At 35.8% G+C, this 17,216-nt stretch overlaps 1 protein-coding gene across 1 annotated transcript in view; it reads right to left on the reverse strand.

Moving 5' to 3' along the window:
• The window catches only part of CDKAL1 (CDKAL1 threonylcarbamoyladenosine tRNA methylthiotransferase), a gene marked incomplete at both ends in the record, with an annotated part of 639,419 nt that overhangs the window by 158,439 nt on the left and 463,764 nt on the right, over positions 1-17,216 (reverse strand). The window contains one exon of the mRNA XM_084228943.1: positions 4,567-4,747. Within this exon, the coding sequence (XP_084085069.1) occupies positions 4,567-4,747 (181 nt within the window). The remainder of the gene's footprint in view (positions 1-4,566; positions 4,748-17,216) is intronic.

Below are 17,216 nucleotides of genomic sequence, written 5' to 3' on the forward strand. Positions count from 1 at the left end.
TCTTATTGCTGTATTTTTTTAAATCACCTGTAGATGCACACTGAGGTGAGCTGGGCTGGGGCTGAGAGTCTGCCTTTCTAGATTACTGGAAAGTAGGGGTGACAACTTCTCCAGGGTTGTCACATCAAGCCACTGCAGTGTCCCAGCCACAACTTTGAACAGAAAGAAACTAGGAAATAGGTGGAAAGGATAACCAAAAATAAACACAGACACCAAAGAAAGGAATACATGATGAAAATATTTAACACACATAACCTGAAATCCCAGAAGAAATGAGATAAGAAGAAGTATCTGAAGAAAATGGATGACACTGTCCAAAGCTCACGAAAGATCAGGGCAGAGTAAAGAAGCCCAAAGAATTCCAAGCAGGATGAAGTATTTAGCATGAAGCTAAGGTAGAGAAGGGATCTTATCATAAATATCTGATAATGTGCTTTTGTCTAATGGAATAAAATTCAATGAAATCCAGGAAAAGACTCACAAAGTTACTGAGAAAAGTGACTACCTTTTATGGCAAAGGAAGGGTAACACAGAGGTAGAAGCACAAAGCCCAGTAATACACAAGCCCAGGGCTTATGCAGAGTGTGTACCATGGTGGAGGAGGGACTGAGGGAATTACTCAGGCCATCTTAGAATTCCACTTTCCACAAGCTGTGTGGAGATTCCTCAACCTACTAAAGATAGAGCTTCCATATGATCCAGCAATTCCACTCCTAGGTATTTACACAAAGGACACAGAAACATCAATTCCAAAGAGCACCTGCACCCCTATGTTTACAGCAGCACTGTTTACAATAGCTAAGCTTTGGAAACAACCCAAATGCCCAAAAACAGATAACTGGATCAAGAAGATGTGGTACATATACACCATGGAATATTACTCAGCATTCAAAAAAGATAAACACATGCAATTTGCAGCAACATGGATGGCGCTGGAAGGGATCATGCTCAGCGAAATAAGCCAGAAAGAAAAAGAAAAACACTGGATGGTCTCACTCATAGCAGGAATCTAGAAAACCAAAATAAGGGACCAGGAAAAAGAATAACTATGAGAAAGAAAAAATCAAACTCAACAAACAACTATGAACCAGAAACAATTCTATGGGGAACATAAAAATAAAATAAAAAAAAAAAAAGATTTCCACTTTCCACATAAGGTAATTTATCAAATATTTAAGGCAGACAATACAAATTCTATCCAAACTCTTCCAGAAAAATGTGGAGGGTAGAATTCTTCCCAACTCATTCTATGAAGCCAACATTACTCTGATACCCAAATTAAGAAGCCATTATAGGAAAACTAGAGATCAAACTCCTTCATAAACTGAGATGTAAAAATACAAACAGGAATGCTGACAGCTTGTAAGCTGTAATACTAATATTGGAGTGTCAAAAATACCCACTTTTATATAAGGCTGGATAGTTGTGATTTGCATGCAATGGAATATAATAGCAATGGAGCTGGATGAACCACAACTACTTCAAAAACAGACTAGTCTCACCATGATAATAACTAAAAAAAAAAAAAAATCAAACATTCAAACACTGAATTTTTTAATTTATATTAACTTTAAAAATAGGTTATAAATTATTAGAATGAGGGAGAGTGATTTCTTTTGGAAATGGGAGAAAATATTTAGGGGAGGGGAATGTTTTTCTGCAGCAAATTAAATTTTTTTATTAAATCATTTAAAAATGGATAAAGTGGATGATACACAGGTAAGTCACTGTCAGGGACTGGGGATGGAGGGACAGATGACTAGAAAAAGGTAAAAGGGAATTCGGGGGGGCTGATGGAACTGTTCTCTATATTGATTGTGGGGGTAGTCAAGACTACTATATGCTTTTAACGAAACTTATGAAACGACACGTCAGAAAGAATGGATTTTGTTGTGAACTATACGTCACTGAAAATTACAATTGAGATATGAAAATTATGAATTAATCTTACTTTTCATGTAAGCAAAAAGTAAATAATCTACAGTGTTGGAATGTGCTTTTTCTATTGATTAGATGAGAAATATAATGGTTTGAAAATGGATGGATCTTGAAGTGATTATACTCAGTGCAAAAAGTTAGAAAATGAAAGCCAGTCGCTGGATGATTTCACTAATTTGTGGAATATAACTAAAGGATGTACTAGCAAAGCACAGCAAAAATAATTCTTTCACTGTGAAAAATATACTGGTTACCATATGGAATGGGGCGGGGGAGAGGGAGAATAAGGGGTAGAAGAAGACTGGGCATTGCTAGAGCATCTTGGTGGAGGGTGAGTGAGGCATGTGCATATATGGAGGTGTGAAAATGTAACCCCTCAAAGTTACATGGATATGCAAACAATTGACAAGTTAATTAGAAAAAAAATTAATGGACTGTAAAATATTTACTGCAAAATATTTCCTTGTCTGTATACATTGAAACTTGTGAAATTAAAATGAAGAAAATTTGGGGAAAACAAATAATGTTCACTTTCATTGTGCTAAAAAAAAAAAATTAAAAATAAATAAACTTTTAGACTATGAGACCAATTTGTGACTACCAGAGGGAAGGGGAGAGAGAGTTTGGATAAAGAGGTACAAAGGGTCAATTATATGGTGATAGAGTTGGACTTTCAGTGATGACCTTAATATAATATATACTAAAACTAATAAAATGTTGTAATGCAATGCTATTTTAATTTTTTTCACATTTTTACTTTACATAATTTATTTTATTTTAGTGGTTAAACAAGGGGGATGGGAATTGTATGGGGACTAGAACCAAGATGAAAATGCATACATTGTGCAAAAATGAAAAGTGATGTAAAAATATATATAAAATAAAATTAAAAAAATTAAAAAAATTGCAACTTCAATTTAAAAAGAGACAGAGACACAGAGACACACAGACAGCAGGAGGGAGAGAGGAAGACAGAAAGGCAATTATGTGAGGTGATGGATAGGTTAATTAGTTTGGTGATCACAAGGTATATCTGTAGCAAAACATTACATTGGAAACCTAAATGTATACAATTCCTATTTGTCAATGATACCTCAGTGAAGTTGGGGAGAAAGCATAAATAAATTAATTAAAAAAAATTTTTTTACAATTAAATGTTGAAATAAGGAATCTATGTTATGTGCTTGATATTCACATATAGCATAACATAAAAACAGCCACAAGCTATGTGTAATTCTTTTTACCATTTATATATTCAAGAAAGCACTGAGGACAACTAAAGGTGAAACAATTATTTTTAGAAACAAAGTAGAAGCTTTGTTAATTTCAGTTAAGAAATTCTACTTCTTATTAAGTCTTATCTTTATTATATTTTCCATGTCAGCTGATGAATCTAGAAACAGATGGAGGCATAGGAAGGAGCTAAACCTGGTTTGCTCAGACAGTAAAGCCAGCTAAGTATGTTGACCCCAACATCTTGTTTGAAACTTGGTGGTCATTAATGAATCTTAAAATTTTTGTTCAGTGCTTTACAGCGTTTTTCTGTGACAGTGATTTAATTATGAGGATTTGTGATATACGAGTAAGATTATCTGTCATCATTGTATTCTTTAAAATCTTACTTTGATGAGATGTGAATTTGTTAATACTGGCGCTTTCAGACCCCACCCCTAAATCCGGTTCTAAGAAAAAACATATTAACCTGGTTGTAATTGAATGAAAATAAATAAAAATACTTGTTGAAGACTGTTAACTTCTAGGGTAATATAGGAGAGTTTGTCTTAACTGGCTATCAAACTTTACCATATTTACTTAAAATCATCTTACTCTACTGTATCTATGACTAAGTAAGGATGAAACTAAATTAAGATTCATTATGAAATCAATACACACTTGAAATAGGTGATGGATGGATGGATGGATGGATGGATGGACGGGTGGACAGATGGATGGACAGCAAGTAGGAAAACCATCACTCCCGCCCCCAATAAGTAATAAAGAATGAAATGGTCTCTTAAAATGCAGGTTGTATATGAAGCCTCCTTTGACCAAAACTTTCAGTTAAACTGTTGCCTCATTTTGGGCCTCCCTGGTGACACAGGGGTTAAAGTCTTAGAGCTATCAAGCTAACGCCAGCCACTGGGGCCTGAGTTCAATCCCAGGTGGGGGAGCTAACACACATGGCACAGCAGACTTCTCCTGTCTCGCCTGCTGCACCCCTCAGCAGTGTATTTCAGTAGATCTGCCTGTTCTGCTCCCTACTGTGTCTCTGGTGAATCCTCTCACCTGCCCCTGGTCTCCAGCCCCTCTGGCCTAGACCCCAGTTCTTGTATACATAAATAAAGAAAAATAAACCTTAAAAAAAGGTCTCATTTTGAAACAATGGATTTATCTTATAAACACAGGTAACTACTAGATGCCAATATCAACTGAACTTAACTTCAAAAGAAGGAAAAGGTGATATTTTAGCTGCCTAAGATCACTAATCTCATATAAAGTTTCCCCCTACTTCTGACGTCAACTCGGAAAATTCCCATATTTTCTAACAAAAGCGTTATTCCATGAGCACGCTGTGCGAAGGTGGGCAACACAGCTGCCTTATGATACCTTACGAGACGTGTGCCTTACCACTTGAGCTGGAACTTGTTCCATTTTTGCAGCAGGAGTTCCTGGTCTTGGGTAAAACTGGTTAATAAAGAGGCTTGGAAATTTGTACTCTTCAACCAGTTTCACTGTTTCTTGAAAATCTTGATCTGTTTCTCCAGGAAAACCACAGATAATATCTGTAGCAATAGTTATTCCAGGAACTCTAGAAAATAAAACAAGACAAAAATGTAAAAAGCTGACTACCATCCATAATTATCCTATTTCCCAGACATTTAAAATTCCATTACTCTTTTTTAAATTAAATTATATTTTTAGGGAAGGGACATTTACAAAGAGCTTTAGAGAACCCTCAATAGCAAAAGTTTATGAAAATAGTAGCTCCCTGTCATCCTTAAGAGCTATCCATTTTATTTCTTTAGAAGTCTCTTTCTCCTTCTATATTTTAAAGTAGATGGTTATTCTGCTACTTTGAGAGTAACTGAATTTTTAGGCACTATTTTCTAATTTTCTAAGTGATTATCAAAATTACATTTAAAATTCATTAAAAAACATGCTTTTACAGGAAGTTGTAGATAAAAGACAAATCTCTGACTTTTCTAGACTTATCAAGCATGTGGCATTAAAAAAAAGTCAATAACCTCAACTGACAAACTTTTACACTTTACTTATAACTATTTCTGAGCAAAACAATTCTACAGCTAAAAATAAAAACAATGGATCACAGCAGACATAACTGGGAAGAGTTCATCTCTATTAGGAAAATCAAAGAAAAATCTTAGAAACTTCCTGTGCAACACTACATAAACAAAGACAATTGGTTATTGTCCTAGCTCTGAATGGGAGTGAAGCTGGCACTAGATTATGGGTTATTCCCTAAGGAAAGTACCTTACTGACTGCCACTCCCCAAACCCCTAACTCTCTTGACACATTGTAGCTGAGTTCAGTATTATGCAACACCTGATTACTTTGGCCTTAAGGTTCACAGTTAAAAAGACAGACCTTTACAGGAGACATAATAATGTTCAGAAACGGGGTGTTCAATGTTTGGGTATGTTTGAAAAATCTACATAAAAATTTGACTGATATCAGGGGAGGCTGGAAACAGGTCAGTATGATTTAGTAAAGAATCTAAGTTAGTCAACACTGAAAAGTAAAAGCAATTTAATTGATTTCCAAGTATTTAAGAAAATAAATTGCTTATAAAATGTTTTTAAATAAATTGCACTTTACTGGTTGATGAGGCTCATCTATACATTACTTTTATGTGTGCAAATGATGCTACTTAAGTTTTTAAAAATAATTAGACTTCTTAGAAGATACAGCTAAAATTTCAATTTTACACTGTTAATATACCTAGTAAATAATTCTCTTCAGTATAAGAGAAAATCAGAGGTTTTGAAGTGAATCAAATTCTGAATTAACAGCATTTGACTTAAGAAGCTCTAAGGAAATTATAAAGGGTGTAAGTCAGAATACTAATCCAAATATTTAAGATGCTAATTTTAAGCAAATGCTGTTTTTGAGAAGCTGTGAATTTTCAAATATACTAAAATTTTTTTAACTTATCATTTCTACATATTTATCAAAAAAGTAATGTCTATTACTACTAGGTATTATGAGTTTTGAAATTTCAAAAGCCTTCCATATTTATGTTTTCATCATTTTAGGAAATAATTCTGAAAGCAATATGAAAATGTTCAACTAATTTCAACAACAGAAAAATTCTAACCCATTATTTGATGACTTATACAAGTTATTTACTGCAAAATAGGTTCATGAAATAACTTGGGAATGGAATTTATGAGAAAGATTCCAATTACACATCTGTTTCAGCAGTAGCAGTGTTATACTATATTGAGTTATGAAAATCAGAAGCATGTGAAGAGAGTACAGTCAACTTGCAAGGCCTTGATAATGACTTGTGAAATCGCTACATATTTTATTTTAATATTTTTGTAAAGAGTTATTTATTTATGCATACAAGAGCTGGGGCACAGGCCAGAGATGCGGGGGGGGGGGGGGGGTGAGAGGATTCACCAGGGACAGAGTGGGGAACAGAACAGGCAGACTGAAATATACTCAGCGGGTGAGACAGGAGAGGTCTGCCTCACCATGTGGGTTGCTCCCTGGACAGCCAGGAATCGAACTCGTGCTGCAGAGGCTGCGATTGTTTCATGGTACGGTGCTTAACCCCTAGAGCCAGCAGGGAGACCCGCTACATATTTTAAGACTTATTTTTCTTAAATAAAAATACACACATGCACACATACCATATTATATTTCAAATACCATTTAAAATTTTGTTCTTTAATTCACCTCAAGATTTTCATTTGCAATTTTGTATCTTACTAGGCAAAATATAAAAACAAATAATCCATTTTTACTTTTTATATCACTAAATTATGAACTTAAAAATCCACATGTGAAAAAGTAAGACTAACACACATGCTATTTATCTCAAAAGAAAAGAATAAAAATGATCAACCAAGGCATCAAACCCTTTAAAATTCTTGGGCATAAATAATATATGATTAAAAGAAACATTCTTTAGTTCTGTGGAGATCAATCACTCAGTACTTTCAGGAAAAGTACACTGGAGGTAGGGAAGGAAAAAATCTCTCTAGCTGAAATCAAAATGAAAACATAATGTAAGTAAATCTATGGGATGCAGCTCAACAGTGCTTAGAAGGAAATTTATTAACTTAAATATTTGTGTTACAAAGATGTAAATTCAATAAACTAAGTTTTTACTACGGGGTGGGGGGCAAATGAAACTCAAAGCAAGATACAGAAAGGAAATAATAAAGAGAAGAAATCATGAAATAGGAAATTAAAAAAAGATTAAAAAATAAAATAAATAAAATAAAGATTTAAAAAATAAAAATATAAAGAGAAAAAAAGATGAAAAAATCTAAGATATATTTATTTTTTAATAACTTATTTATATATATTTTACATCATTGTTCATTTTTCACAATGTTTGCTTTCTTTTCTCAGGCATAGTCCCCACATATTTCCACCACCAGTTCACTGTTGCCCCATCACCATAGTTCCATGTGCTCTCTCGCCCTTATTTTAATCCCTTTCCCTCCCCTCCCCTGCAGAATATCTCTGATTTATAGTTGTCTGTGTATTTTTGTTTTGTTATTTTGTGTTTTGATCTCTTGTTTGGTTCCCCTATATTTCTATAAGTGAAATCATCTGATATTTTTCTTTTTCCTTCTGACTTATTTCACTGAGCAAAATCCCTTCTAGCTCCATTCATGTTGCTGCAAATGGCATGAGTTTCTCTTTTCTGATTGCTGAATAGTATTCCATTGTGTATATTTTGCACATCTTCTTGATCCAATCATCTATTTTTGGGCATTTGGGTTGAGTCCAAGTCTTGTCTTTATAAATAGTGTTGCAATAAACATAGGGGTGCAGGTATCATCTTGAATTAATGTTTTTGTGTCTTTTGGGTAGATGCCTAGGAGTGGAATTGCTGGGTCATATGGGAGCTCCATTTTTAGTAGTCTGAGGAACCTCCAGACTGCTCTCCATAGTGGTTAGACCAGTTTGCATTCTCACAAGCAGTGTAGGAGAATTCCTTTTTTACCACATCCTAGCTGACATTCATTGTTGCTAGGTTTTTTGATATGTGCCATTCTTAGTGGTGTAAGGTGGTACCTCATTGTGGTTTTGATTTGCATTTCCCTGATTATGAAGGATGTTGAATTTATTCATATGCCTGTTGGCCATTTGCATTTCCTCTTTGGAGAAGTGTCTTTTAAGTTCTGCCCATTTTTTGACAGGATTGCTTATTTTTTTTGAGTCATGTGAGTTCTTTATATATCTTTGTGATCAGTCCCTTAAAAGATGTACGTAGTGCAAAAATTTTCGCCCAATAAGTAAGGTGTCTCTTTGTTTTGGTTTTTGTCTCTGTTGCTGTACAGAAGCTTTGTATTTATTTATTTTTAAAGATTTGTTTATTTTTATACAAGAACTAGGGTACAGGCCAGATGTGCAAGAGGGTGAGAGGATTCACCAGAGACAGAGCAAGGAATAGAACAGGCAGACTGACTGAAATACACTGCTGAGGGGAGCAGTGGGTGAGACAGGAGAGGTCCACCGCGCCATGTGGGTTGCTCCGCATCCGGCGGGGATCGAACCGGCACTGCAGAGGCTGTGGACAGCTTCACAGCACTGTACTCAACCTGCTGCGCCACCGGGGAGGCCCCAGAAGCTTTTTAGTTTGATGTAATCCAGCTGTTTACCTTTTCGTTCACTTTCTTTGCTTTGGGGGATGGGTCTTTAGAGATGTTACTGAGATGTATGTCTTGTAGTGTTTTACTTATATTTTCTTCTATATATTTTGTGGTTTCAGGTCTTATGTTCTGTTCTAAAAGATACATTTATTTAAAAATTCATAAATTACTAAACTACTATCTACTCTTAAAAGAAAAACATGAGACCAACTAGAGACCCAAACGAAGAAAATCAGCATACATGTATTAAAAGGATGCTAAGACATCTGATAACAAAAACAAAGCCAACAACCCAGTCAAAAAATGGGCAGGAAAGCTAAGAAGACACTTCTCCAAAATCAGAAATGCAAATGGCCAACAGTTATATGAAAAAACGTTCAACATCACTTATAATTAGGGAATTGCAAATCAAAACCATAATGAGATCCACCTTATATCAGTGAGAATGGCCCATATTAAAAAAAAAAAAAAAAAAAAAACCGCACTAGAAATGACAAATGCAAACTGGCCCAGCCACTATGGAAAGCTGTGTGGAGTATCCTCAAAATAGTAAAAATGGATCCATCACATGAACCAGGTATTTCACTCCTCGGAATCTATTCAAAGGAAACAAAACCACTAATTTGAAAGGAAACCTGCGCTCCTATGTTTATTGCAGCATAGTTAGCTATTTACAATAGCAAAGATATGGAAACAACTTAAATGCCCCAAAACAGATGAATGGATCAGGAAGATGTGGTATATATATCCAGAATGGAAAACTATTCAGTGATCAAAAAAGATAAAATGACATTTACAGCAACATGGATGGAACTAGAAGGGATTATGCTCAGTGAAACAAGTCAGAAGGAAAATGAAAGGTATTGGATGGGTTTCACTTATAGATGGAATACAGGGAAATGAACAAAGGGTCAGGAAAAAGATGAAACTTTCAGGCAAACCACAGATCTGAGATATACAACAGGAGAAGGGGAGGAAAAGGGACACGGGTGCTGAGGTGATGGTTCACGGGTGCTATGGTGGTGGGAGAATTATGGAGACTACACCTGACGGAAGAAATAAAATATTGCACAAAAATTAACAAAGTTCTATGAAAATAAAAAAATAAAGTTTAAAAAATAAAAGGATGCAAAGAGTGAGTACAAAATGAACAATGGTGTGCAGCAAATGAAAGAGATAACATGGGCAAATTTTGTAAAAGATATAAATTATAAGAACTTATTCAAAAAGGAACATAAGTAGGGACCTTCCTGGTGGCGCAAGGGGTTAAGTCTCAGCACTATGAAGCGATTGACAGCATGAGTTCAATCCCTGGCCAAAAAGGAGCTAACTCACATGCTGCTGCAGACCTCTCCTGTCTTGCCTGCTGCTCCCCTCAGCAGTGGACTTCAGTCAATCCACCTGTTCTGCTCCCCACTCTATCTCTGGTGAATCTTCTAACCCCCAACCCTGCACCTCTGGCTTGCACCCCAGCTGTTGTATGCATAAATAAAATAAATATTAAAAAAAGAAACAAATCGAAATAGCCTTTTCTCTACTACAAAATTTGAATTTATAATTAAGAATCTTGCCACGAAAAGAAAATAACACATAATAGTCCAGGACCAATGGCTTCCCTAGTGAATACTTTCAAACATATGAGAAAGAACCCAATCCTATAGAAACTGTTTCAAAGACAGAGGAGACAAGAATTCATTTTACAATTCCTGTCATAGCTCATATGTAAGCAAAAAAAGAGATTAGAAATATACATATGAACATATGTTCATATACAATATGAACACAGAGACAAAAACTCTTAACAAAATATTAACAAGCTGAAACCAGAAACATATATAAAGGATTTAAAATCATGACCAACTTTTCAATCCCAGTAACGTAAGGTTGGTTTAATATGCAATTGTCAATTATTGTAAGAGGCTACATAAACGATATAATCCTCAGGATATAATCTTAGTAGACTGAGAAAACTCAATCAACAAACTCAACACACATTCTTGATTTAAAAAAGTGTCAATGAACAAGGAATATATGAAACTACAAAACTATAATATTCATGTATAGTATTATCTGTATTGGTGAAAGGTTGAATGCTTTCTAATATAATTGGTAACAAGGCACAGATTTCTGTTCTCACTTCTTAAATTATTGGAGGTTGTAGGCAGTGTAGAAAAATAAGATAAAGAAACTAAGAATATAAAGATTAAAAGGAAGAAGTAAATCTTTTTATTTTTGCAGGTGACATGAACTTGCATGTAGAAAATACAAAGAATCTAAATAACCTACAAGAAATTGAGTTCAGCCAAGCTAAAGATCAACATCTAAAAATCATTTGTATTTTTATGTTAATAATGAATGACCTGAAAATAAAATCTAGAAAACAATTGCATTGACAATGGAATAAAAATACTTCAGAATAAATTTGAAAAGCGGCAGCCTGTAAATAGAGATTTTTTTTAATATTTGCTAAAATTAAAGAATGGGCCTCCCTGGTGGCACAGGGGATTAAATACCACACTATGAAGCAATCTGAAGCCTCTGCAGCACAAGTTCGATCCCCAGACAGCCAGGGAGAAACCCACATGGTGCCAGCAGACCTCTCCTGTCTCACCCGCTGCTCCCCTCAGCAGTGTATTTCAGTCAATCTGCTTGTTCTGTTCCCCACTCTGTCTCTGGTGGGTCCTCTCACCACACCCCATCTCTGGCCTGTACCCCAGCTCTTATATGCTTAAAAATAAATAAATATATCTTTAAAAAAATAAAATTAAAGAATACCTAAATAAATTGAAATATGTATCACTTAATGAATTGGAAGATTTTACTACTGTTAAGATGGAATCAGTCTCTCTAAGAGAATATAGAGTCCACGCTATCAAAATCCCAGTACGCTTTTCAGTGGAAATTGACAACCTGATTCTAAAACTTATGTAGAAATACAAAGGACTTAACTTAGACAAATGCATTTTGACCTGCTCAGTTTCCAACCTGGGCCTGTTCCCCTCCTTAGGCAACCTGGTGGTCCCCTACTCCCAGGAGGTTGCCAGTGTGGACGCCTAATCAGCATAGCTGCTACAACCCAGAACTCTGGGGTTCAAGCAATTCTCCAATCTCAACTTGCAAGTCGCTGGGTCTACAGGCACAGACCACCTGCCCGACTACATTTTGAAAAAGAATAAAATTGGTGATATAAATGAATCTGACTTAAAGACTTACCATAAATGCTGCAGTAATCAAGAAAGTATGGAATGATTACGACAGATCAATGGAATAAGAGAGAAAGTTTAAAAAAAAAAAGCACCCATACATTTATGGCAAAATTGACAAGGCGATTCAATGAGGGCAGGAGACAGTATTTTCAATAAATAGTGCTAGACAATCAGATAACAAAGGAAAATAAGCCAAAAAATGAGACCACATGGCAAACTTACCAAAGCTTTACATTATATGCAAAGTAATTAAATAGGAATCATAGATTTAAATTAAAAAAATAGCTAGAATTACTAAACTTCTGGAAGAATGTATGGAAGACAAATCTCTGTGACCTCAAGTTAGGAAAAGATTTTTAGCTATAAAATTGATGCCAAATATACAATCTATTTTAAAAAGTGGACAAACTGATAAATTGTTCTTTCTGAACAGACATTAAGAAAATGAACAAACCACAATTTGTTAAAAAAATTTGTGAATCATATATTTGATAAAAATACTGATATCTGAAATATATTAATAACTCCTAGCTCACTAGTAAGAAGACAAATAATATAACTGTAAAAGGGGCAAAGGATTTTAGCCAACACATCACTAAAGAATGCATATGAATAGCTAATATGAACAGAAAAAGCTGATCACATTATTAGCAATTGTGCTAATACAAGTTAAAACCACGAAAGTTGTCACACATCTATTACAATAGCTGTACTGAAAAAAGACTTAAAAGTAACAGATGTTAATGTGACTGCAGAGAAAATGAAACCCATATCAATTAAAAATGATATGATCACTTTGAAAAACAGTTTGCCAGTTTTACAAAAGGTTAAATATACACTTAACTAAGTGGCTATATAGATTGAAATCCACCCTAGTGAAATTAAAATAAGACTTATATGAGAATTGTTACAGCAGCAATTCTTCATAAAAGCTCCAAGCTGGAGACTGTCCAAATATGTGTCAGCTGATGAATGGATAAACAAAATGTGGCATATCCATACAATGGAGATTTACTTACAAATAAAAGAGAACCAACTACTGATTCCTGCACCAGCATGGAAGGACCTCTGAAAACATGTTTAAGCGAAAGAAGGAAACACAAAGGATTATTTATTGTTTGATTCTCCTTATATGAGTTTTCTAGAAGAAGCAAAACTATAGATAGAAGACAGATCAGTTGCCTGGGGCCAGGGTTGGGGGCAGGGATTGATTTCAAATAGACATTAAGAAACTTTGTAGTAACTAAAGCATTCTAAAACTCAACTGTGATGACAACTGCACAACATGTAAGTATATTAAAATCTTCAAATCTCATACTTACATTGGGTATATATTGTACCATGTCTAAATTATACCCACAATAACATGTTTAAAGTGAGAAGAGAAAAGCGAAAAACATCTTTCTGAAGACAGACAGGAAGGATCCTGCAACATATTCTTCTAAAATGTCCTAATAGGTAAAAACTTTTGACAGGGTATGGACAAAACATTAACTATGACCAAATAAAGGGAGAAAGCAAAGATAATAAAACCCAAGGTTAAATGATGCTTAAGACATAAAACATCACCAGGACTAGAAGGAGGAAAATTTAGACCTATCTACAAATAAACAATATGCGACAGCAAGAAATCATTCTGCTCATATTGGAAAAGGAAATTTAAGAAACAGCTCAACATATTCAAACTAAGTCAAGAAAATTGTCAACAGCTCTAAATTTAGTTTCATAATCTTATGAAAAAAATTCTAAAAGGACATGGACTGAAGACAGGAAGGGCACTGAACCATTTCAATAAGAGCTAAAGAGCCATAATGAGTTACTGAGACAAAGAAAGCTTAGTATGGCTTGGGCATTCACTCCTCTATTTTTTTTTTTGAGAAATTCTTTTTTTTTAAAGATTTTTTAAAAATTTATTTATACAAGAACCGGGGTACAGGCCAGATGCGTGGGAGGGTGAGAGGATTCATCAGAGCCAGAGCGGGGAGCAGAACAGGCAGACTGATGAAATACACTGCTGAGGGGAGCAGCAGGAGAGGCAGGAGAGGTCTGCTACGCCATGTGGGACCCTCGCTGGCCTGCTGGGATCGAACCAGCACTGCAGAGGTTGGGGACAGCTTCACAGCGCTGCCCTCAACCGCCTACGCCACGATGGGAGGCCCTCACCCCTCTTCTTTTCAGATAGGTGTCTGGGAGAAAAACCTTACCTTGCATAACTACAGAACTGACTCTAGCTCCATGACACAGGACAAATTACTTAACTTTTCCTAGGCTTCAGTTTCCTTTTCTGTAAAACGGGGATAATAAAAATATTCATAGATTAATGAGTTCATACGTGTACTAATTTTTCAGGACAGTGTCTGCCACTCAGTGCCTGATATGTATTAGTTATTATTACACTAATCCTGTCAGAGGGATGACAACAACTCTAATTTATTATACAATGCCAAATTACAGCAATATGCTAGCAATGTACATATTGTCTAATACAGCTTCCTTACATGGTAGATTCTATTTTAATCTCTATAAAAAATGGGGAAAGTATAATTTTGGGTAATAACATTCAGAGATGTTAAATAAATGGCCCATAGTCATGGAATCACCTCAAAGAAGGATATGATCTGATACTTTTACACCCTACTCAACCATGTCACTGGGGTGCACACTGCATTGATAAGCATTGGCTAGTCAAATGTCTTTGGGACTGTATATTTTTTTTAAAGATTTATTTATTCATGCATAGAAGAACCGGGGTAAAGGCCAGATGTATGGGAGGGAGAGAGGATTCACTAGAGACAGAGTGGGGAACAGAACAGGCAGACTGATGAAATACACTGCTGAGGGGAGCAGCGGGCGAGACAGGAGAGGTCTGCCGCATGATGTGGGCATCTCACTGGCAGGCTGGGATCAAACCTGTGCTGCCGAAGCTGTGGACAGCTTCACGGTGCTGTTGCTCAACTGCCTGCGCCAGCAGGGGAGGCCCTGGGATTCTGTCTTTAAAACAGGGTAACTATGGTCCAAAAAGATTAAATGATTAACCAAGTGTCACCAAGCTAATGGTAAAATAAGAATTCAAACCCAAACCTTTCAACCTGATGGGTGCTCTTTCTACAACCTCTACCCAGGGGAATATAGAGGCATTAAAGACTTAAGTGATTAGCTGTAAGCTTACTTTTCATAGGAGATCTTAGTCTTGTGTTTGCCATTACTCTCACTCATCAAGAAATAGGAAGATGTGATTACATATCTCTTTACAGATAGCTCAGAGAGACAGAAAGGAAGCAGCAACAGTATCAACAGAATGAAATCTGATTTTAAATCCAGACGGATTTGTGCCCTCAGTTTCTAACCGTGTCATCACAGATTACCTTCTTGCTCTGAGCATCACTTCTGTCCCCTACACATGGGGATAATAACGCATCCCTGCCCAAACAAAAGGAAGAGACTCAAGGGAAGGAATGAATAAAATGGATTTACACTAGCAAGCGGCACATAGTAGGTGCTTAGCAGATGTCACCTTGTTTTACTGCTCCTTGAGAAATTAACAGAAATGAAGGATAAAACTGCACCAACCACCTGAATCCGGGCTCCTCCCCTTCCTACACATATGGTCTATATTTCTGCTCATAATTCTTATGCATCTGGTGTTGTAGATAAGTATTAGCAGAAAATTATTGAAGGAATATGTAATCAGAACATACAAGCCACTTAAATACAGTTTACATGACATGATCCGTTTGATCTACTTTATCACACACAAAAAATGAGAAGACACTGACATCTGGGGAAGTGAGTTCAGTAGTAAAAGTGCAAGAAACCCTAAAATGCTCTAGATATTAATGATATTTTGGCTGCGGTGCAACCTGAAAAAAAAGCCCAAAAGTATGTTTTGAATTATACTAGCATTTACTCGGTTTCTGGGAATTTAATTATATCAAAACTGAGTGTACAAATAAAAACCGGTCAATACAAGTTGAAAACCAAAAATAAAACTCAACAAACATCAACAAAATAAAAATAGCTCAGACAAGTTTTCACTTGAAAGTAATTGACCTAAGTAACAGTTACGTAGACAATTTTCTCTTCAGTAAAATTTGAACCAATGATTAAATATCTGTGGGTCCATCTACTTGTCTTACTGTCTGTTCTTCCATCCCTCTCCCTAACCCCTCTAGCTAGGGCAGTAGCTCTTTAAGCACCTAGAATCACTCTCCCACTGTATACTCGTGAATGGGTGCTGTGTATGTCCAGTCTACATTTCAGATGGCCATGCTCACAATGAATAAAGATGACAGAAATGCAAAATAAAAGAACTGTTGATGCCAACACAGCCCTTTATGTCATTCTTGGGTTTCTCTTCTTGCAGTCTGCAGACTTGCTAATGTTGTGTGTAAAATTATATGTTTATTTTTCAGGAGGAAGTAAGCATAGTGTCTTCTGATTCTTGTTGGGGCCCTGGTGGTGTGAAAGTACACATTTGTAGAGGTCTGAACCTGTAAACCCCAGAGCAGATACAAAGATGAATACCTACTTCTCCTCAATAAGGAGGGAAAGGCTTCTGTGAACGAAATATTTCTGTGGAAGCTTTGGATCAACCAAAAAATACTAGGAAAATTGGATAATAGGTATAACCTTTGACCTATTGACAGTCTGTGTATTATAACTTTTTTTTTTTTAAACAGAGAAGGTAATGGAAACTAAAGTGAATGAAATAACCATTTTGCAGGGGTAGATTTAAGTAGAAACTATAAACTGGGCCATGTGATATTGTTTGTGATCAGGTTATCAATTTCATCACGTTTGACCTCGTAGAAAGTCAGTAAAATAAAATAGGTGCCACTCTTTCAATTTTATTACTTTGGAGATGATGAAGACTGTGGTACTCTTACTATCTCTTACGTATGGTGATGCTGGGTCTACACACCTAAAAAGTATCTTCAATTCCTTAGGTAGTCAGCTTCTTGTTAGTTCCTGAGGTAGGGGATGTAGGCAGATGATCAGGAGGCAGGGGCAGGGAGTAGCTTCTGTGTTTCTGGAAGTGATTACTTCCTGCTTTTGTGGTAGAAAAGCTTGGATCTGTGTTCCAGAAAAACCACCTCTTCTCTTTAGTTCCCTAGCCCTACTGGCAATAACTGCTTCCTGTGCTCTCTGGTTACCTCATCTCTCAATTTTTGCTTTTCCCATCTTCCAAAATCTATGTAATAAATTCCCCATATTAAA

The sequence above is a fragment of the Talpa europaea genome (assembly GCF_964194135.1).
Source record: "Talpa europaea genome assembly, chromosome: 2".
Classification (NCBI taxonomy): domain Eukaryota; kingdom Metazoa; phylum Chordata; class Mammalia; order Eulipotyphla; family Talpidae; genus Talpa; species Talpa europaea.